The 24110-nt window shown below is 46.0% G+C and overlaps 1 protein-coding gene across 4 annotated transcripts in view; it reads right to left on the reverse strand.

Moving 5' to 3' along the window:
* The window catches only part of LOC142592756 (uncharacterized), a 55852-nt gene that overhangs the window by 29577 nt on the left and 2165 nt on the right, over window positions 1-24110 (reverse strand). For all 4 annotated transcript variants that reach the window (XR_012830796.1, XM_075704413.1, XM_075704412.1 and 1 more), the window contains exons 2-3: window positions 21114-21217; window positions 17589-17709 (exon numbers count right to left, since the gene is read on the reverse strand). Coding sequence is in view for 3 of the 4 variants with exons in the window: in XM_075704413.1 (XP_075560528.1) it covers window positions 17589-17707 (119 nt within the window). In the remaining variant the exon portion in view is untranslated. The remainder of the gene's footprint in view (window positions 1-17588; window positions 17710-21113; window positions 21218-24110) is intronic.

Below are 24110 nucleotides of genomic sequence, written 5' to 3' on the forward strand. Positions count from 1 at the left end.
AATAAATCAATTTATTCCGGTTTAAATGTTCTCGAGATGAAGCGAAGTGACGGCGGAGTCTGCTTTCTCAGCATTTTCGGTAACCCACTGAGTTATCACGTACCATTGCTAATTTGGTAAATATTGAAGTGTGGTGTTTCTTTTTCTCTCCTTGTTGGACTTCTTTATTTTTTATTCTTGACCCTCGACATTCCCGAATCCGCAAGTGACGATTTTGGCATTTCCTCTAGTATTGATGTATTCATGCTTTCGAAATGCTCAACCACTCATAACTAATTGGGTGTCTAAGAAGGTACAATGATCCCCACAAGCTATTGATTTACAAGCCATTTTGTCCGTGCTCTTTACGCAACTCATGTACAAAGTGCAGAAATAAATTGAAATTCAAAGAAAATTCACACGACAACGCCTGAGCAACAATAAAAGAAATCGGTATATCGCAGTTATACGACATCTTTTGCGACACGAAACTACCGATCTGCCCCGGTCACCTACAGGAAAATTCTGGACCATACAATTTTTTTTATTGCGAGAGCAATCATACACAATCGAGCCATAGTCATGTGGTGTTCTTTACCATCGCTGCCGCCGTAAAGTCTTAGTATCGATGGCGCTTGAACGAGCGGCGTGCAAGGAGTTTTGTTCACGCGATATCCTGCACTTGTGAGAGCGAGAGGAGGTTAGGGCGATAAGATTGGTTCATTGGTTACTTGGGAACTTAATTTGAATGTCTCCTGAGGTTCGAGCGAAGAGCGCTCCACACAGAGTTCCCGCCGAATAGTGCGACACATACAGAGCTGCTATTGTCTCCTGGAGCTGCAAGCTTAGCCGTTTAGCAAGCATGTGATTGGTAAGTGTGGCACATGAATTAGCGTAAGCTAAGTTCACCTGGCTTCAGTAGGCTTTGTGTGGCTACAAAAATTTAATTTCAAATAAATATCGCTCTATAAATGAAATATTTCGCAATAATTGCGCACGACTGAAAAGAAAAATGTAAGTGCACATTCACACTGGCGACTCGCCGAGGTCACGCGACCAAGATCGCACAGCGGCCGGTCGCATCAGTGGCACGGTGGCAGTAACCACTTTGCACGATAAGTGACTACTTCGGGTCAGTGGCTCGCTGCTCGATTGCTGGTGCGAATGAAGAGCGAAATTCCGACGCCTTGGTGTGCCCTGAAAGCACTGATTGCTTGTCAATTGAGAAAGAAATATGTCACATTAACGCTTGAAGCAAAGTAGTATGCGAAGATTAGGCAAATTCGCGTAGGCATCGTGATTTCCATGCTAGGTTATAGATGGCCGGACAGAAGTTATCACACGTAAATTTCGCGGTAAATGTCGTCCCTTTGGATACGCAAACGGGATGAAACGCAAGCACGCTCCCAATTACTGCCCGGGTCTTGGAGCCAGGCCAGCGTGCCACCATTGGCTCCTGTATACAGGCGTTCATTCGTGGACTCTTACAAGTGCTCTTCACACGCAGGCTGTAACGCGGTCTATTTGTAGTGCGCATGCTCTGGTGTCCACGAAACGAACAAAAAATTCAAATAAATAATGACAACACAATGGCAGCTTCGCCCGGAAGACGAAGAACTCACCTAGACAGCAAGCTTTAGAGTTGCCGGCATGCTCCTCAGGCGGTACTCAAAGTATACGCCGGTGGGAATTGTGCGAGCGACGCGGCTCGTTACGCAATTCCTACTGAATCGAAGGAACAGCGTCCTGCATGCTACGAGACGCCTAGCGACGCAGGAGTGACGAAAGGCGCCGAGAGTCGTGTTGCAGGCGCTCGACGTTGATGGCGCGCGAGCCTACACTGGCAAGGAGCTGCCGTCAGCGAAAAATGCACTAAGCTTCTCAAAGCTCCGGCGTGCGCGCGTAAACATTTCAGGGTGTTCAGTTCCACCTCACGAAGCATGCACCTGTGGTCTAATAATTACAGAACTGGAGCTTTGTTTTGGAGGTACCGCGATCGAATCCTGTCGGCGGGTACTTTTATTTACGTAGTAGTGTACACATATGAGCATACTGCCGCACTGTAGCCGCGGTGGAGAGCCATGTGGTTCCATAAACTTGAGTGAAACGCTTGATTGTCAGCATACAGCTGGGCTACTACGACGATGGCCACGGAGAAAATTCGGCTTGAGTGCACACAGCACTGCTAACAGAATATTAAACGACAAGCTAAACTATCGGTTACCTCACTGACCATCCTCCACGGTTTTGCGTTAGCCTTATCATGAGACAAATCGAGGTCCTGCAATAGGACTTGCTGCATTCCACAGGGCGCCCACGTTTCTAGATGCGTGGCAGGTGCCAGGGTGCTATTTCTGTTGCTCAGCAGCTGTGGCCTCGTGTGCGGCATCGCACCAATCATGCCACTTCCACGTATGGTTACAGTGCTGTCTGAGGAGCTGAAGCACAAGGCTAACCCAGCTATGCCGCAGTTGGTTCGCGCTTAAAACAATAATGGCGGAATCTTAGAAGGTGTCCGGGGGCTGCAGAGGCCTGGCGCGTCTTAACAAGCGCCGCTTACCCATTTCCTGGACAGAATATTCGAATGCGCATGCGCGTACGCTATATCAAGTGTTTGGTTGTTGCTGCGGGCGGAAACGACGCAGCCACTTCGCAAGACGCATGAGAGTGAAAGCGATCTATTGGAAGTGATGGGAGCCACACCGTGTCGTGGGGTAAAGTATTATTTGGCTGTATTTCTGGTGCGTGCACTGCAGTGTTTTCTGCAACGTTCTTAATTACCGTTAAATAATAATAATGCAAATCCAACCCAGTTGTTTAATTTGAGAAGCTTTAAAACGATTAATGAAATGCTCGGTAATTGGTTTTATTCTGCAGAGCGCATTGCACTATAGCCATTACCCTACTTGCACGATTACACCGCGCCACGGATTGTAACGCGCAGTGACATTACCGACCAAATATATATAAAAAATCTTGACTGTTCTACCGCGCAAATCAAGTAACAAGTCCTGAATCAACGCTCACCGTGTGGAAACGACCTTAAAGAACATACAAATGTATACAGACACGCAAAAAGCTCAATCTTAATGGCTAGTCCCAATCGCAGTCCGACGGCACCTCCTTCTCGCTGCCTGCGGACCACAGAAATTCATCTGCAGTTCAATTTGGTGCATTAGAACAGCCACACTTCTTGAAGGCCCGCGCAAACATCGTCTGCCGGAGGGCATTCCATGCACTCTGGATCCACCTTGCGATGTCTGGAGGCGTCAATTTCTTCAGACTACCCGTTCCATGGCATCATGGCTAGCTAGCTTCCATTAAACTGTTTAGTAAGAATTGCTTTTGTCCTTGATTTTGAGTAGAATTCGTTAAGATCGTAACGCGCATGCAAATTTGAACGCACCTTTTATTCAAAAGAGGTGAGCGTTAGAATCATGCAAAGACGTGCTTGTCTGCCCATCCCGAATGTGAGATGCGGAGACCCGCACCAGATGACCCACATGACCACGAAAATACAGTTCCTTTGTGATTGGCCCCTTTCTCGATGACACACTATCCAGGGCTGGTGCACCGACTAGAGTGGGTTGATCTTGGAGATGTGGCAATAGTCATCACCATCAGCCTATTTTATGTACACTGCAGGACGAATTGGCCTCTCCCTGCAATCTCCAATTACCCCTGTCCTTCGCCAACCGATTCCAACTAGTGCCCGTGAATTTCCTAATTTCATTGCCTCACCTAACCTTCTGCTGTCCCCGATTGCGCTTCACTTCTCTTCGAACCTAATTTGTAACACACCCCGTAATAGCCCAACGCGTATCTAATCTGCGCATTACATTACCTGCCCAGCTCCATTTGTTTCTCTGAATGTAACTTAGAATATCGGCTATACCCGTTCGCTCTCTGATCCAAACCGCTCTTTTCCTGTCCCTTAACATTATGCCTAGCATTCTTCGATCCAGGCACGTACCTAGGATCTTTTTCGGGGGGGGGGGGGAGGGGGGACGACGTAACGGGTGACAGTCATATTGCTGAAGAGCTTAACAGTTATTGTAGGGTTTAATGATGGACGCTGTCTCGCATTATTTTATTTTCACCTTATTTAACCCATACCACGGGTATGTGTTCTGCGGATCTCTCAGCGTCGTGGCGAGCCGTCACTCGAGGAAACAATGAAACAAAAAGAAAAGTTAAACGCAATTGGCATTTCCTGTGGTCGCCACTCGTTCCACGTGCATACACACCAGCTGGCCACGAACTGAATACCTTTCCTGGTCCCTGGATCGGTCTAAACAAAGAAGGTTGAAATAAGAAGCAACAACGATGCGCGCGACCTTTGAATAGACGGCGACAACTGAATGCATCTCGAGTTAATCGCGCGGGCACCGAATTGATGAGGAAACTGGCCTTCACATCCCAGGAGACGCCGATAACTACCGCCATCCAAAAGGAGTGAGAAAGGCAGCAAAATGTTGACCGCCGAATAGCTGTCAAGTCTCAACATTGATTTGGCGGCGCTTTAGGAATATGTGTGAAAAGTGGTGGCGTGGACGGGGAGGGGGGGGGGGTATGCATTATAGATTGGGGGGGGGGGGCGGACCCCCCCCCCCCTTGGGTAGGTGCCTGCTTCGATACATTGGTGTTTGCGCGGTCCTTAACTTGCTTTTGAGCTTCTCAGTCAGTCTCCAAGTTTCTACCCCATATGTCAGCGCCGGAATAATGCACTGATTGTACACCTTCCTCTTCAATGATAATGGTAATCTTCCAATCAGGAGCTGACAATGTCTGCCGTATGCGCTCCAACTCATTTTTATTAATCTGTGAATTCTCTTCCATGATGAGAGTTCCCTGTGATTAATTGACTTAGGAAAATGTACTCCTTCACAGACTCCAAAGGCTGACTGGCGATCCTGAACTCTTCTTTCCTGGCCCGGCTAGTGATCATTATTTTTTTCTTCTGCATATTAATGTTCTACACCATTCTTGGACTTTCTTTGTTAAGGTCCTTAATCATTTGTTGTAACTCGTCTGCAGTACTTCTGAATAGAACGATGTCATGTGAAAACCGATGGTTCCTGAGATATTCGCCGTTGATCCTTCTCTTATGCTTTCCCAGTTTAATGACTTGAATACTTCTTCCAAGCATGCATTGAATAGCCTTGGAGAGATGGCGTCTCCTTGCCTGACCCCTTTCTTTATAGGCATTTTCCTACTTTTCGTGTGCAGAATTAAGTTAACTGTGGAATCTCTACAGATGTCTTCCAGGATATTTATGTAAGCGGTCTCTACTCCTTGATTATGTGATGCATCTATGACCGCTGGTATCTCCATTGAATCAAATTCCTTTTCACAATCCATGAAAGCCATATAGAGAGGCTGATTGTAGTTTGCGGGTTTCTCTGTTACCTCAATGATCACATGGATGTGATCTATCGTAGAGTATCCCTTCCTGAAGCCAGCCTGTTCTCTTGGTTGACTAAGGTCTAGTGTTGCGTTTATTTTATTGCAAATTATCTTGGTCAACATTTTATATAATACTCGGAGTAAGATAATGGGCCTATAATTTTCCAATTCTTTGTTGTCTCCCTTTCTGTGGAGCAGCATAATGTTTGCATTGTTCCTGTTTCCTGTTTGCAGGAAGATGGCAGGACTATGACACACGATTCAGCCTAACTCTCTCCCTATACGTGCAGACTTTTCCCCCACAACGCATGAAGGGGCCTTTTGTGGGGACATATGTGACTCAAATAGAGCACCGCGCTAATATTGAGAACATGAACTGGAACGTAATTGTAGCAACTGTCCGTAAAACTGTACTCCGTGAAAAAATACCAGATTAGAGTTATCAGTGCCGCTATAGGGCTCGCAGACAAATCCGTATCCAGGGTTTATTGGTAAAAAATATTTGACTCGTATTGAATAAAGTTATTTGATGAGCAACGTATGTCCTGGAAATCGGAGCCGGTAATCTCCCTGCGCTATCTGCATCGTGTAGAATGCTTTCTGCTAGCGATAAGAATCGGCCTGCTTAACACGTAGTACATCTGAAAAATGCATAAAGTACTTCAGATTTAGTGTGTGAAGGCCAATGAAGGTACGAAGCTCGTGTTTAACTTCGTATTGTGAAACCAACACCACCGTTATTTGAAAGATGGAAGGGAACAAACGGGAACTATACAGCATTAAAGGGGGGGGGGTGATTTCCAGAAACTTTGTTTGTGGCAGGTACGCTAACCCTAATACACTACTTGGACTAATAGAACAGGAAAACCATACTTCTACGGTAAATTGAGATACACAAAGGAATAAGCAAAATAATAGGTGTTTAGCTAATTGAACTAAGTGGCATAATGTAGTTTAAGAATGGTAGCCCGTGACATTGCAAGGCGCATCTTCCTGTAATGAACGAATTCCAATTCAACTATGTTACCAAGACAAGGAGCGAAACGAAGTTTTGAGATTTGTATCCAAAGTCTGCGACGAAATACATCGATATTCCAGTTACTCCTAAGATTTATTCCATAAAACCGCTATTTATTGAAGGGATTGCACCATTTATCAAGGATCTAATTTTTCTCGCAGTTGACGGCACAAGATTCGAGTTCAAGTGGTTTCATTTGCAAAGCCAGCAAGAAGTTTTTAAAACAATACATTTTGGTCTGTGTAGCCTGCTCTCTAAACTATGTACGGGCAAGACTCATTACTAGACGCGATGGCAATTACATGCCTGTCGATAGAAGAAACAAAGCACATCGGTATTATGACTAATAGCAATCATCGACATTAATCTGTCCCATAAGTTATTTTTTTCTTGGTCATCTCAAATACCAGGTGCTTTCTAAAGGCGCAATCTATGCTGTCTGTGCGGCAGTTAAAAACGCACATTGTTGCATGGCTACGTCGTGGTAAAGAATGCTGACAATGGGGTCACGACTCCGGCTCGCCTTGTGACGCTGCACGAAGTTACGCTGCACGAAGGCAGTGTCACTATTCAACTCGCGCCAACTGGCAACATGACAGCAATTATTCCTTGACACAAAGAAAAGCTAGCAGAAGTGTATCAAATACGCGAAGTATTCTCTTTGCCAGTTTAAGATGAGGATGGCTACATGGGCTCGTTGGTATGGCCTCTTTTAATATATTGTAGCGCAATATTATTACGATATCATCGAGTGATGCTCAAGAGACGAGCCGCCGCGAGAACGACGATGAAGTTGGTCTGTGCCCTTGGCGCGAGCAACTGTCGGCCTGGCTCTCTGGCTCCAGTGCAAACAGGCTCTAAATAGCCTCGTTCGTCTGTGGCTTTCCACGCGTAACATTTTGGTGGAGGTTAGCGATCCCCGTATTTGCCATGGATCTTCGAAGTGGTCGGCACATCGAGCTTGTCACCATGCCTCCCGGTGACGAGCCCGCCTCTGCAATGGCTTCGGCTTGTCCGACTGCTCCGATCGTCACGGTTGCCCCACATCGCGACCCTGGTGTGTTCTCTGGCATGGAGGGACATGACGTTGACGAATGAATCAAGCTCTATGAACACGCCAGTACTAATAACAGGTGGGACCCAACGATTGTACTCGCCAATGTCATATTTTATCTCGGCGGCACCCCACGCATGTGGCACCAAACGCATGACGACGAGATAACCAGCTGGGACAGTTTCAAAGAAAGGCTGTTGTTCAGAGACCCCATAGGGCGCTAGGTTGCCGCGAGAAAGGCTCTTGCGTCATCTGCAGAGCCATACGTTTCATACATCCTCGACTTCTTGCCTCTATGTCGCCAAGCTGACGTCATGTCCGAAGAAGATAAAGTGGCACATGTGCTAAAGGGAACCGCCGACGACGCTCTCAATTTGCCTGTTTTCGGCAACGTCTCGACTATCAACAACATCATAAAAGAATGCCGTCGCTTTGAACAAGCTAAGAGCCGCCGTATATGACACCACATCACGCGGCTACCCAACACTGCTGCTACGTCGACATGTGAGGGTCGACCGCGTCAGACTGCCACCTGTGACGACGTAACCCGTATTATTCGCCGCGAACTCGAGGCCGCCTGTTCGCCAGCTTTCTCCGCGACGCTTCCCGATCCAGAAGCAACCACGATTGCGATGATTCACGCCGTTGTACGACAGGAACTTGAGAACATGGGTCTGAACATGAGACGTGGAACGTATGTTCCACGTCTCAACCCAGCGTTCCCCAGTTCTCTAGTGGCCCTCCTTGTCCCCGCCAGTCCTTTTCTGCCACATCTCGCCGCAACCCGCCCGAATGGCGTACCCCTGATCGTACCCCTGACAGGCCGATCTGCTTCCACAGCTGTCGGATCAGCCACGTCTCTCGTCACTGCCGCAACCGATGCCCATTACCTCCTCGGACATACACCGCCGCGTATTCTCGCACCTTTGGACCTTCTGTTCCCTATACCACCCGAAATAAACCCACTGCTGCTGATGCTCCTGCTCCGAACCTTTGCTACAGCCGCTCGCCCTCACCTCGACGCCATCAGTGTCGTTCGCCCCAACCCGGTCGTTTCTCTTCGCCTATCGCCGCGAGAACGACGATGAAGTTGGTCTGTGCCCTTGGCGCGAGCGAGTGTCAGCCTGGCTGTCTGGTTCCACTGTAAATAGCCTGTAAATGGCCTCTTTCGTGTGTCTCTCCACACTTAACAATATGAACAACAGGGACACAGAGATGCTCATTCGAGAAACACACCGCGCTTTGTGTCGATTGTGCCTTTCTGTGTCCCTGTCGCTCAGCTTTCGCTACAACAAAGTAGAAGAAGCAGTTCTCGGTTGCATTGAGCTACAGCGATTGGCTGACATTTAATTCGTCAAGCGACTGCACATATCAATTTTACGACCTAATTACATTTATGAGATAAAAGCATGATCGCCTCCGCCAATGCGGTATACAACCTTCCCATTCACAACACAATCAAAAGCTATGTTCTGAGCATTAGACAGCAGCTTTTAATTAAGAAAACAGTGCAGTGTTACAGAATGTTTGAAGGTCCGATTGCAAAACTCCTCTATATCAATCTTAGATTCTGTTTCAAGTGAATATACCTTGCAATTTCAGGCAACGCAAATTTACAGAACTGCAATTGGCCCCTAGATTTTTGCCGCCTGTATATCTTTCTTGCGGTGCAAATAGAAGCACATGCGGACTAGTTTGAAGTAGAACCGAGTTTACAGAGTGTGACTGTACTTGCCACATATTTATTTTTACCGATATATTACCGATATATTACCAAAATGTACCAACATATCAAGGGCAGGAGCGACGTAAGAATTTGGAAGAGCTTTGGAAGAGATACAGAGTAGGACGAAACTGGGACGAGTTGGACTTAATGCAACTGTCAGACGACCGGATATACAATTCGTACGTAAAGTAATAACTGCGTGCGCCGCTTTTGAACCATGTGTACTGCCAGCACGAAGTTACTGAACAAGAACAACCTCTAGCATGAACGGGAACTGGGTTCTCAGACCAGTTCAACTAGAAGCCGGCATTATTCGTATCTCTTTCGGCTGAGAAAGCCTCAGAAATGATTGGGCATTTTTCTCATTCCTAAATTTTTCATAGCCCTCTTGTGAGAAAGGGCAGGCCGCAGTCTTCCGGCTCTGCAACTTCCTATTAGGGTACATGTTTCAGGTAGCGATAATATCGTACACGTCACAGCAGACGGCGTGTATCGCCTAGCTCTTATGAATGCTACCATGTTTAGGCACGTCACCCTATCGTATTGCCTGCCTTCCGTAGGCCCAGCCTGGACCGCGCAGGTGGTGCGTTTGTCTGCCCGATAGAATGGGTAGACCATTGTTACGTTTCGCCTACGACGCGCGGTTTAGCCGGCGCGGCTGTAACGGACGCCGGGGCTTCGTTCAAAGCGGCAGACATTTTGGCCCGTTCGGCGCCGCCGCTACGCCTCCCCGCCAAGCGCGTCCAGGCCTGTTCTAATGCCACGTGTCTTCATGTGCGTGTGTGTGTGTATGTGCATGTTGGTGCCCACGCTTGTCGAAGCGCGGCAGCCGGGGAGAGGAGCTCCCCCAACTGTGAAGCGAGGGGTCTGACCGGCGCCGACACGACGTATGCGCCACCTTCTCTTCCCATTGTGCCCGAACGGCGCCGGCACGACGGCTGCGCCACCTTCTCATCCCATTGTGGCCGAGCGGCACAGTCACGTGCTCGTCTATAGAGGGGTTCCTTCTTGCCCTCAACTGCGAGAGTATAAAAGCAGCTGCCCCCGGACGCCAAGAGAGGCTCCGATTTCTTCTGTTGAGTAACGTGCACTCCCGTCTCTCTACTTCGGTCAACCTGACCACCAACTCTTTGCGATGTTAGAATAAACAAGTTGTTTTGTTGTTACCAGTCGACTCATGCTTTGCCGGGACCTTCGGATGCTTCCAGTTGTACCCCAGGCCGCCAGGCCAACGCTACCCTTGGGGCTTGCGACCCAGGTGCAACAACGGGCGTCAGCGCCGAGTTCCCGACAACTCGTGCCAGCGGTGCGATTCCAACACCATAGATAACAACAATGCTCTCACTTTATACGAGACCTATTAGCACTATCTCGACCCACACGCATTCTTATTGGAGCAAAACCCGATTACATATTTAGTGTGTGCTTGCGAAAACCACCAAACAATCCAAAAAGATGAGCCTAAGTATGAGAGAAAGTGCGAAAGCCAAAAACCCAGTACACCATGTCGCTAGTTTCGTTCGAAATAATGAAAATTTGTTTAGTTACCTTGTATAGCTAATAACGACAGAAAGTTTTCAGCTGCCCACAATTAGCCCACGTGAGCTAGAGCAGAAATTCTACTGAGCATTGGAAATTAATAGCTGGAGAGCGCCGTGAGCCATGTGTGAAAGGATACATCTGGTGACGCTGTCTGACGTCTGCCAGGCTCTGCTACATAAGACGCACAATCCCTTGGTTAATTAAAAGGGAAGAGCTAGCAAAGCCTGCAGTGCCATGCGACGCCAAGAAGCTATTTTATTTCTGGAGCGTCGTTGTCGCAGTTACGCCAACTGGAACGATATCTTTAAGCACGTAAAAAGGCTAGTTTCAAACAGCGGCTACAGAACAGCCGCCATACAAAGTTTCGCGCTAGAGTGCGACGACCTTAGGTAAGGCAGCTTTTCAACAATAAAGCTGAAACGAAACGTCAGAATTACTGCTCGAAAGAAATTCCGCATAACCGAAACGGGGAGAACCAGTGCTGCTCCCTGGCGATGGCCACAACGTTAAGGTTGCCACCGGTGGGTGTCCCCGCTACGCTGAAATATCTTGTCACGTGCGGCCATTTTCACCTGATCCTATAACTGCCTCGTTGGCGCGTCGTTCTGTCGGGTACTGTATAACGGTTTACCGCAAATATATATATATATATATATATATATATATATATATATATATATATATATATATATATATACCTGCACCAGAAAAAAAGCAGTTCTGGGTCCGGGTAAATATTCACAGTGAAGTAGACGCGCGTATGAAGGGGTTTATTGACGTTTCGGCCGGGGTCCGGCCTTCATCAGAAGGGATGAAGGCCGGACCCCGGCCGAAACATCAATAAACCGCTTCATACGCGCGTCTACTTCACTGTGAATATATATATATATATATATATATATATATATATATATATATATATATATATATATATATATATTTGTCTGCCGTTCAGCCTTACGAACATTGAGTCAATAAATACTACTTGTTTATAAACGATTTTATAAACGAATACGAGTTTATAACGAGTGCGTAAATGAATAAACTTGGGATAGAAGAGCACATCGTCTTGACGCAGATCAGTAAGTTGATTAGCTCCACGTCAACTCTCGAGCTTGCTTAACAGCAAACGCTCATACAGAAAACTTAAACATCGTAATTATGAACCGCATATGATAGCGCAAAAGGACAGAAGGGTTCCTGTCCTTGGGCTTTTTCTCGCTTTACAGGCACACGGAGCAGCGAAAGACGCGGTTCAAACAGAGTGTCCGTCGCGTTTTTCATGAATATGTTCCTAGGTTTTTTCACTTAAAGGGACCCTGAAACGCTTTTGACGATTTTCTACAAACGTACTGAGTCGTTAGAGTAGGTCCTTCTGATCATTAATTGGCACATCTAAGTGCCCCGCGTAAAGCGTGTAATTTATTATAAGGTTTTAAAAATGCACATCGCTGCCGATCGCAGCACACTGCTCGGCGGAATTTTAAGCCGCCCCTACCCATATGACCGAAATCACCCATACGACGTCAGTGGGGCGAGCTATCCGATTGGCTGACAAGGGCGCGTGATCGATAATTTTTGCAACTTTATGGTAAACAAATGATCTTCATAATAGTTGGAATGTTAGTTAATTTGTTTTTATGAGGGGAAAGTAACATAAAGAGAATGCACAAGAATAATTTTTCAGTACACTTAAGCACTTCCGGCACACAGCAAGTGTCGTCTGCTTGTGTTACAACGTACTCCATTTTGACGAGAGCTCCGCGGTCAGAGTCGGTCTCAGTCTTTTCGCAAGCACTATGATTCGACTTTGTTGTCTTGTGGACTGCAAACGTAATATGTCAAGCTGCGACATCGTGTCCCTCTGCAAGGCAGCGTACGAGCGAACTGGCTGCTGCGCATCGGACTGCCGCTACCCGATCGGCGCCAGGATTTGCGCGTTTGTGGCCGTCACTTTACACCGGAAGATTACTAACGCAATAGCGTTTCGCGAGTCCGGTATTAGGGCAAACGCAAGCGCAAGGGGACAGAGTCTGGCCGCTTAACTGTGCCGTAACGGGATGAGCCTTGAGATGAGCACAAGGGCAAATGTGAATGGTCTGCATGGTGCAGCCACCTGGTGGCACAAAGCTCAACCATACACAATAGCAGCAACGAAATGTATTCTTTGCTGCTGATGTGTATTTTTCGCAGGAGTGTAATCATCAACACGTTGTTTTTATAAATGTTTAAAATGGTTTACACTTGGTTAGAGCAATATTAGCGCTTTGTTTGGCTGGTTAAGCGCTGCGCCAACAAGTGTATGGACCGTGCAGACCGATCAGGCCGCTCACGTACGTCTACGCTAAAGTTCCTTCATCAGCTTGAGTTTATGCCTCCAGTCATTTGCCGAAATGACCAGCTTGCCTGTGGTTACCGGAATACAAAACACGTTCGGCGCTACGACAGAATGCTCGCAACGCACGCTGCTTCGATAGCTCTCGCTTGGGGTCGACGGCCAAGAGGCTAGTGGAGAGGTCTCGCGCGGGCGGGGGCGGGCTCCAAAACAACCGGAAGTGGATGATGTGACGTCGCATTGTGACGCTGAACCAGTGAAGGCGGAGCTTAGCCCCGCTTGCTCGGCGAACGAGTTGAGGAGGAAGAGCATGGCTAGGGAGGAGGGTAACTTCTGATCGCTTGTAGCTCCATTAATACGTAACGCTTCACTTAAATTGTGGTGCGCATGTTCTACTTAAGCTGTACCCTACGCGTCTACAAAATTGGTCCGAACCTTTTCAGGGGCCCTTTAAACTTAGTTGCAAGTCGAACGCAGTATCGTTCTCTTTATTTTCTTAGTCAGTGTGTTTTTGAGCTTGTCATTTACGAAGTAATCACAAACTCGATAACTTTCGTGTTTCTACCATACTATCACATCTTTATGTAGCATCAGAATAAGTCGTGAGGTGGCATGCACCGATTTCGGCTGTTCGACGTTTCCGCACTGGCACCATTATTAGCGACATGGTTACCTTTAACGAATATAAATGTACCTTTTAACACGCTGACAGTCACATTTTGGTACATGCTCCAAACCGGCCGCCATGCCACGACACCGTGCACAGACGCAACAAAGTTTGCTGCATTTTGCGGAACCTGTGTTACCCTTAGTCACTTACTTTTCATGGTTGAAACTTACTTTATTTACATGATGATGCCTTACAACAGAAATTAAATGCTCCGGTTTTACGTGCCAAAAGCATGATGCGATTATGGGACAAGCCGTGGCGGGGCGACCCCGAATTTCGACCATCTGCGGCTCTTTAACGCGCATCTAATGCATGATACACGGGTATTTTGCGTTTAATCTCCACGGAAATGTTGCCGCTGCAGCAGGAATCTGGTACCGCGACCATATGCTTCGCAGCTTAGCTTTAAAGCCACTAAGTGACCCCGGCGAGCATACCTCAAATCAGCAACAGCGCTGTGTGAAATGCCGCCGTGAAGGCTATGGAACATGTCATACCCACAGACCTTCTTTACGTTTATCTTGATAAAATTACAAGAGCTGCTTTTCGTTCACCTGCACGGCAGTACAGCCAGCGCTGATAGAAGTTAAACCCATGAAATCCCGTTTAGCATCACACCACCATATCAACTGAGCTGCCGCAAATAAAGGTGGCCACGCCTTTGTAACTAAAAAAAATTGGCTTTAAAAAACATTGGTGCTTTTCTGTTGTGCTGCTGGTTCCTTATTTGTTGATGGAACAAACGAACGCCATCATCCAACCTGACCCTGGGGCGACGCGGTATACAATCGATACTACGCCGAACGCCGAACACTGCAGCCTTTCAATCCATATCCACTGCTTTGTTTTCCCTTCTGACCGAGTTGTGCAACAAGATTTGGCATCAACACATAACTTGTCAGAATAAAATTAGGGGAAATCATCCCTCGAAATCTCACGAAATTATTACTGGTTCGGCAAAACAGAAAACATTAGTACATAGGAAAAATACAAAACACAATCAGAAACGTAAAAAAAATCACGAGATAAAAGACGAAAATGTTTCGTCTCATTTTCAAAAGCTATGATAAAAATATTGTGTGTGGAATTTGTAGAAATAAATTACGACAGGACCCAGTCTATGACGACTGCCGATAGTAATGCGATTAGCCTTCAAGCAATGTAGTGACATTGTACTGCTGAAGTGACGCTTTTTAATAAAATCTCTACTGGGTCATTGTGGAACTTTCTTTGCTTTGGCTACAAGCGACCAGACCTCTGTTGTATTGATGTCCCTTACCCAGGTCGCCCATGAGCATAGCGCTATGGCCATGATTGCATGAAGACGACGACGTGAGGATGATCAAATGACAAAGTACGACCACGATAGAATGATGAATAAGCAATGACGTCGGTGAAATGGAAAGGTGCCGTGATGACGTCGGCATCACCACAACGAAATTATTCCGAGATAATGACGATGATATGACGATGACAGCGTGACAAGTGACGGCAGGACGACAATGGGGGACAAAGAGTCTATGATAATGACGTGACGATGGTACGGCGAAACTTAATGACAGAACTGGGGAATTACGACGATGAGACGACCACGACGACATGATAATGGTATAAAAACAACAGATGCATGACAGCCACTGCCTGACGTCCACACAACTTAGGCATAATCGCAATGAAGGCATTATGATTGCGATAAAATGATGAAGAAGAAACAAGGTCGATGGAATGAAGAAAGCTGTTTGTTGAGGACAGAATGACGGCAATCACGACTGTGTGGCAATGATGGCGTGACTAAGACGTGACGAGAATCTGATGACGAATAACAATATGGAACAACCACGATGGCATGATGAAGGCTGGACAACAAACCGATCAGAGCGACTGTATGACAACGGTGGCATAACAGCGTTGTAAGGCTAATGGTATTACGAGGTGTTTATGACGACAATGACGTGACGATGACTGTAGCTTAAAGACGGTTTAGCGATGATGGTGTGACGGCGATGGCCCTACGGCAGTTGAATGACGAAGCTGCAGGAACGATGATTCATGCATGCATCATCGTTGCAGGAATCACGACGGGCTTCCGACAACTAATGACAGCGAATGCATGACGAGGATGGCGTGCCGACGACACCATGACGAGAGTCGGATGGCAAAGCCAGAATGACGATGGTGCAACAACTGACGGTAACACGGCACCAGCACACCCTTAGTGGCCCGAAGTATTATTTTGGTAACTGTGTTGGCGTAGAAAGCATGACGGCTACGTTACGACGAGAGTCGCATCGCGAAGCTAGAATGAGAATGATGAAACTATCAAGGATCGACTTTCCCACGGACAAAAGAACCTTACCAACTCGTTTGGCGTTGACATTGTTTTCAGCGCTCCTTACAAGCTGCAACTAATCTGCCAGGCGGTGACCAAATAATGACAAAACGAATATTCAAAGGCGTGGCGGTGCTCGCAAAGAAGACTCCAAGTTCGTAAGATGCTAAGCTGTTGTGCCGTACATGTTGCCATTAACCTGCGGCCATATTTACGCAGGCCAGATTGGCCGGTGGGTTAATTCCCGTCTAAATAAACGCATCGACAACCACTTGGCACAAACAACCACTCACACTTAACCAATGCAATCGCTGTGCTTCTAGACATGTATTTAGTACTAATATGATTTCGATTTCTCATAAAAACAAACATACAAAATAACCGAGGCCTGCCATGCTGGGTTGTATTACATCTTTACATGCCTTTATTATTCCAAATGCTATATATATATCTAGCATTTGTCCTGGAAGCGTTCGATTCTCTTTCACTTGCCTACACCCCAAAGGAAATGAAGTACAGAGCTCTCCAAAGATATATATATATATATATATATATATATATATATATATATATATATATATATCTTCGAGACTCCGTATTTATCAAAAGTCCCAACTTTGACAGTGGGCCTTTTATTCTATTATCTCCATTCCATACATTTCCCTCATATGTACAAGAGGTTGTGCCGGACACATAGTTTTGCCAACTTTCTTTCTTAGCCTGTGAAGAAGACTATTCCTTACAATTTTACGTGCTCAAAATATCAACAACTCACCGCAGTTTCCGTATACCGAAGGCGTCCATAAACCTTCTTTTGCAACTTACACGCTTCACTACATCCTTCATTCTAGAGCACAACTCATCGTCAGTAGGTCCTCCTTTTATTTGTGGGATGCACTTGAATGTACCACTGATAAGAAAAGCCATGAATTATGCAAGAGCATCATCAATGCTTATGGCACAGTAGTGACCCCGCGACACATGTGTGAGTTTACGGAAGAGCGTCCAGTCAGCTGATTTTAGCTTCCACCGAGGAGCATGTGGCCAGCATTGACCCTATAATTTTTTTGTGTGTTCAGCCCTATAGGAAAGTGGTCGCTGCTGTAGCGATATTTAATAGGATTCCAATGGAGGTACGTTATCATATTTGGAGATGCTATTCACAAATCTATGGAAGAGTATGTATTGTAAGCCGTATTCTAAAAGCTGGTTTATTCTTTTATAGCCGCCAAGCCAGAATGGCAAAAAGAAAGTCTTCAATTAACCAGTCGCTCGATTTGCACACAGAGTCCGCCCAAGAAGAGTTGTGAGCATTTAAATCTGCAAGGACTACTTAGAATATAGGTGGATCGTCAACTAAGGCCTGCAATATTTGTTTGTGGAGCGAGAAGTTAGGGCGTGTTTAGAGAAATACGACGCCAAGGAGTTTATTTAAACGCACAGTTAGAACTGCAACTGCCTCGAGGCTGTTTTGAAATGCAACGCAACCAACATTCTCGCAGTCAGCCGTGTACACGCCATATCCGTACCTGTAGTTTGTGTGGCGGATGCTCCTGGGCAGAAGCTCTTGCATGACGGTCACCTGAGCTCGGCGTCGATCAGTGCGCAGTCCTTCGAAGTTCTGCTTGCCTATACCATACCTGCACATACCTATTGGACACTCTGGTAAGCATATTAGGGCGCTGAGTCGGCGTCACAGATTAGACAGATAGACACAGACAGATAGACACAGACAGATAGACACAGACAGATAGACACAGACAGATAGACACAGACAGACAGATAGACACAGACAGATAGACACAGGCAGACAGACAGACAGACAGACAGACAGACAGACAGACAGACAGACAGACAGACATAGACAGACAGACATAGAGAGACAGACAGACAGACAGACAGACACAGACAGACATAGACAGACAGACAGACAGACAGACACAGACACAGACAGATAGATAGATAGATAGATACATAGATACATAGATACATAGATACATAGATAGATAGATAGATAGATAGATAGACAGATAGATAGATAGATAGATAGATAGATAGATAGATAGATAGATAGATAGATAGATAGATAGACAGACAGACAGACAGACAGACAGACAGACAGACAGACAGACAGACAGACAGACAGACAGACAGACAGACAGACAGACAGACAGACAGATAGATAGATAGATAGATAGATAGATAGATAGATAGATAGATAGATAGATAGATAGATAGATAGATAGATAGATAGATAGACAGACAGACAGACAGACAGACAGACAGACAGACAGACAGACAGACAGACAGACAGACAGATAGATAGATAGATAGACAGAAAGAGACAGATGAAGCTGAAATGGCTGAATTGGGGAAATAATGGTACTCTCGTTAATTTTGTTTAGGCGCGGCAAGTCGCATTTTTCAAATTGCCTCAGCTACAGTGTTTCCTATGCTGTAACAAATAAAAAATTTTCCTTATGTAGAGCTTTTTTGGAAATGAAGAATTTATTCGAAGTCAATATATCTGGGAGCTTTCCAGCTCTCCGTAACTAAAGGGGCTTTCGTGATTTCAGTTCACCGTAGACTGAAAGATTGTATTTTTTCGCAAACACAGTTAGTTTAGTATATTTATTTTTTTAATGCACAAAGTGACAACTTAAGTAATGTGCCTCTGGTCGCTGCTGTGCTGGTATGGACAAATACTGAGACGATTTTGCAGCAAAGCTGAAGTGTCTGCATTATGTTTGAAAACAGCCACGTATTAACCTTCTGGTTTGGATGACGCTTACAACCCATGCGAACCCCCATGAAACGTTCCCCATGTGAGACTGTCCGACTTATCGAGAAATAGTTGATAGGATAAGCGAGTAGTTTATCACTATGAGTAAAAAATGGCTTATAGAGGCTCTGGAAAACACTTTTTTTCAAGCGAAGCTTGTATTGACCCACGAGTTTCGATGGCGGTCTAGCCATGTAAAAACCCAGTTGCTCCCAGAGCAGAGCAGCAGGAGGAAAGGGCGGTGCGAAGCCGTCGCCCGTCACCGTCGCGCGCAAAATCGCTCTCCTTGAGTTTGGACTTAACGCCGAACTCCTCAGATAAATGGAAGCTCTCTTAAATTTCCATGACCGTCTCAGCAAGACACCACCAAACTACTTTGCACCGTGCTTCGTGTGTAGCGGCAGCAGTCGGTCCGGACGAACACCATTGTTGACGTCACGAGGCGCCCGACCAATCACAGGCGGAAACGAGGCGCGCGAGCTGGGCTTGTCTGCTGCTGCACTTTTCGTCGAAATAAAATATGTTTGCGCTTTCTTTCACTTAATTTCGATGCGATATTCGAATTCAGAGGGTTGAAAACCACGGCGTACTGCTCTTCACTCATTTTTTTCTGGAAAACCTTTCAGCTCCCCTTTAACACGCGCTCAATCCACGGTACACGGGCGCTTTGTTGCATTTCGCCCCGATCGACATGTTGCAGCCGCGGCCGGGGTTCGAACTCGCTCCCTCTAACTTACCAGCACGCCACCAAATACACTACGCCAGTGCGGCATGTGAATGAAATTAGCACAAACTCTTTTCAATATTACCCCGGCTTATCAGACTCTATATCGGGAAGAAATTTCCTCCTGGTATTTCTTGAGTTCTTTATTCTGCCGTCCGACTGGAAAGCCGCAAACGTGGTTGTCTAGCGCAAGTAAGTTGATGCTCAAAACTATTTTAATTACCGGCCCAGATTGCGTACTAGTACACCAAGTAAAATTGTTGAACATGCCATTTTTTCACATGTAGATACTGAAATCGAATTGGTGATTTGTCAAGTGGTATCACGGCTTCAGGACTAAATTGCTATGGCGATGTTTGACTTCGGCAGCGGCAGCCATTATTCCAGGCGTGCGAAATGTAAAAAAACGCCTGCGTACTTACATTCTTCTCCACGTTAAACAACCCTAATTGGTCAAAAAGAATAGGGAGTCTCCCACTACGGCGTGCCTCGCAAGTCTGGTTTTGGAGCCTTAAACCCTAAAATAATAATAATAATAAAAAGAAACCCGTGCGAGCCCCACTTCCTGTGCCTTGCTAATGATATTTTGCGGGCTGTTGATGACAAGTCATTAAGTGACTTCGCAGTGTGCCCGAAGCGGTGTCTCACTCTATGCTCGTAACTGAACTCTCCAGACTCAATAGCGACACTAACATTACGGGCTGGATTGAATTCTCTGCGGCGAATTCTATATTGTCTTCAGGAGCGGAGAACCACGAAAATGAATAACAGTAATACAATCTCAAAGGGTCTTGCACACCAGAACAGGTGATGTGAAAGTTTGCATTCAATTAACCCTATTACGCACACAGCTGAGCGAAGTGCATAAAAATTTGCTCCTTCTCTGAATATTTGCATAGGGCGCACGCATTTTCATTCTAGCAGGAAGGGCGGAACAGGCCGCATTATCACGTGATTTGGGATGGCAATGCATTTAGTAAAAGTGTAACTAAGTGGGTGTCGTTTAAGAGCTACGGCAGTACACACGCACAGGACTTCGCCGAAAAGAATTTCACTAATTCAACGACTTTGTATTGCTTATGAACGGATAAATCCTAGCCACCTTTATATGAACCGTTGTCAAAAACAGGCACTCCGTCGAGCCTCACGAAAATGAAAAGAAATTATTTTTGAAGGGCTCTGGTGGCTAAACGCACATTTCCAGCAGTAAGGCGTTCGATGGCTCTGAACCTTCGAGGGAGAGCTACCTGATGTACATGAAAAATAAACATTGAGCTTTGCACAATAACGAGCAATTGTTCCTTTAAAACAAATTTGCTGTTCCTGCTCATATGCACACGGCTAGACGTCGCACGAAATTCTAAACCAAACGTGCTACACAATACGCACGAGGGGTCAAGTCTATGTGAACAGTACTTGTATCGATTGTCTTCAAGAAAAGACTGAATGGAAAACTATACGCCAACAAAGTCAACTTGACTGGTACATTATACAAATCGAGGAAGCGACGATTAACTGCGCAATAAGCGTAATGCGCCATGTTCGTACCTGCAGTTCATGTGGCGAATACGTCTGTGTAGATGCTTCTCCGGTGCTCTGTTGAGATCGACGACACACGGTGCACATTTGTGGGAGCCACGCTGTTTCGTGCACTGAGCATAAAAAAAAGAAGAGCACACGAATTCATTACGCCCGGGTTTTGGTTGGTTCCCTTTAGCGCACATTGGTTGGTTGCAGTGTGTGTAATTCATTGAGCTCTGAACTGGCACGATATTCACTGGGAAAAAGAAAAAGGTTTAGGAACACGTGGGAACTTCAGCTGGGTACAAGTTAAGCACCCAAACTAATCAAAACGCTTTTTCCACAGGTAGTTTAGAAAGCATGACCAAAAAATTGACTGTGGTTTAGCTCTGGTTAACCCTAGTTGAATTGTGAAAGCAAGAGCTGCATGGCTACGCTTGTGGTTAAGCGTTTGGTTTAGCTCTATTGTATAGACACGACAAGACACATTGTTCAGGTAACGACTAGGCTTTTACGACGCTTCTTGAGTCGTGCGGCGCGTTCTTCTGGCGTCTCTTGAATGCGTTGTCTTTTCCTCGCTTCATTCTGTCATTGTTGCGTCTCTTTCGCGCTTACCATAACGACTAAATACACTGAGGCGAAGCGTATATATATATATATATATATATATATATATATATATATATATATATATATATATATATATATATATATATATATACATACGCCGCGAGGCGACACCTACTCTCCCTCGACTCCAGCGGAGCACATCTGTTGGGGCAAGCAGCGACGGCAGCGACGTCGACGGCGGCGCCAACTGATGAAGCGCGGCTGCGGCGTTGCTAGGCAACGGCAGCTCAAGGTCGTTCGTCGGCCAACGCATATGGCATACGGCATACGGCGCGCCGAGCAGCGACGGCTCGCTGGCTGGCGTACTAAAGCTTTCGCTTTAAAAGATTGTACACAGAATAAAATAGATTTCTAATGTGCTATCGCGTATTACGCAGTGTTCAGATGATTTGTGCTGCTTTTTGGGTGCCGCCGTTATCGTTTTAAGTTATTTTTTTACCTTCTGGAACCTTAATCATTGATGCAATTGCTCATGATATATTTGTTGAGAGATGGTGGTTAGTATTCGCGCACAATCGTTTTTTAGGTATGTACTTGATGGCGAACGATGTCCTTACTTGTAGAATGACCACGGCCTTCATGGCTTCACCTATGCGTTGCTTTTCTTGAATGTCAATCGTTACAGTTATCATCTAGGAAAACGCTTTCATTGTAGCATGTAGTTCGCGTCGTCAAAAAATGATATAAGGAGTCGTTGCTTTTCTTTGTTTGCAATGTCTGCTTTAACCTTTATGGCACAGCATTTTTAACATTCTCATTTATAAAAAAGCCGGCAAAATGGCACTCGTGCCTTGAGACTGGCAATATTATTGAGACAAAGGATTATTGCTCGTATAGTCAATTCTAAGAGCACCAATTGCAAAGCAGTACCGAAGAAATGCCGAACTTTTGTTGCAGATGAACGAGCAGATGAAATCGATGGATAAATAAAGACACTAGAATGATAGATGCGAGGAGCCCCTACATCATACATGATTTCCACAGTGATAATGAATATGATGGAATCTGAATTTAATGCCCGCTATGGCTGGATGCTTGGCTTGGTAGTAGCCAGCTGTGGTGATGAAATTTGGAAATTTGCAGGTGCAAGTTGTAATCGGTTGGCGGAGGACAGGGGTAATCGGAAATTGCAGGGAGAGGCCTTTGTCCTGCAGTGGACATAGATAGGCGGATGATAGTGATGGCAATGCTGATATATCGGCAAATATCGGCAACACTTAGGCCAAACCCGGCATTGTAGTAAATAAAGCTTCGCTTTACATATTCGACAGAGATCTTGACGTCGCACAACTACCATCGGCAAGTTACACAACCCTTAATCGGCACGGAGACTCTTATTGAATTGATTGGTCTGTTCGCGGAGACTGAGTGGCACCTGTCGTCCCACTCGCAGGCATGTAAAAATGAACAAGCAGTTTTTCTGCAGCTGACTGCGTAGCACTGCGTTTTAAGCGTGCTGCTTTGAAGAAAGGAGGCAGCCTAGCGCGCTTGGCGCCTGACCGTTCAGATTCGAAGTCGTCACCTATGCTTACAGCCCCGTTAGTGGAGTCGCCAGTGTTCTTCCAGCAGAGCCCGCTCAGAGCGCCAGATCATGGCCTACTTTCCCCATGCACTCCTTAAGGTTCTTTCTGTTAACCGCGACGGACCTCAAACGGCGGTGAAGATTAAAGTGAGGACTTGTTTGGATATTCTACCATGTTTGCTTGGTGATATCTGGCGTCTCAAGCACAGCGCAAAGCATCTAAAAAAAGAACTGGATTATGAACGCATCAATATTGCCAAGCAATGCGCTCATGTGAAAGCGTTTGCGGGTAACGTTGCGATTTAAAACATAACGCTGGGGATACGAGAGCACCAGAGTTGCGTAGGCAGACCTCCGAAGAAGCGGAAAAGTCGAAAGATAACGTAACGCGCAATTTAGCAAACAATGTCCGACATCAGCGTAGTGATGGGAAACAACGCCGGCGTAAACGCCTCGAAAGCTGCGCGTTCTCATGGCTAGCTTACGGGACCCATAGCTCTTGCTGGGAGGTTGGTAAGGTCGTAACATATATATATATATATATATATATATATATATATATATATATATATATATATATATATATATATATATATAGGAATCCAGTGCCCCGATTTCGTAGCGATGGCTTTTGCGACGCCATTCCGTTTCGCGCTGTTCAGGCCAAATCAGCGATCAAAGTGGCGCTCCGCCCACTTTACCGCGCGCCGTAACCAGTGAATAATAAGAACGGCATAGAATCCAGCGGGAGGCATCGCTAGAAAATCGTGGTCCAGTTTTTTGTATTGTTGAAGCTACGGGTGCAAATAGAACATTCCCTGCAGGCTCTGCGGCTTACAGCAGCTTAAAGATCCCAAGATTTCGCTCACCCG

The sequence above is a fragment of the Dermacentor variabilis genome, chromosome 9, assembly GCF_050947875.1.
Source record: "Dermacentor variabilis isolate Ectoservices chromosome 9, ASM5094787v1, whole genome shotgun sequence".
Lineage (NCBI taxonomy): Eukaryota > Metazoa > Arthropoda > Arachnida > Ixodida > Ixodidae > Dermacentor > Dermacentor variabilis.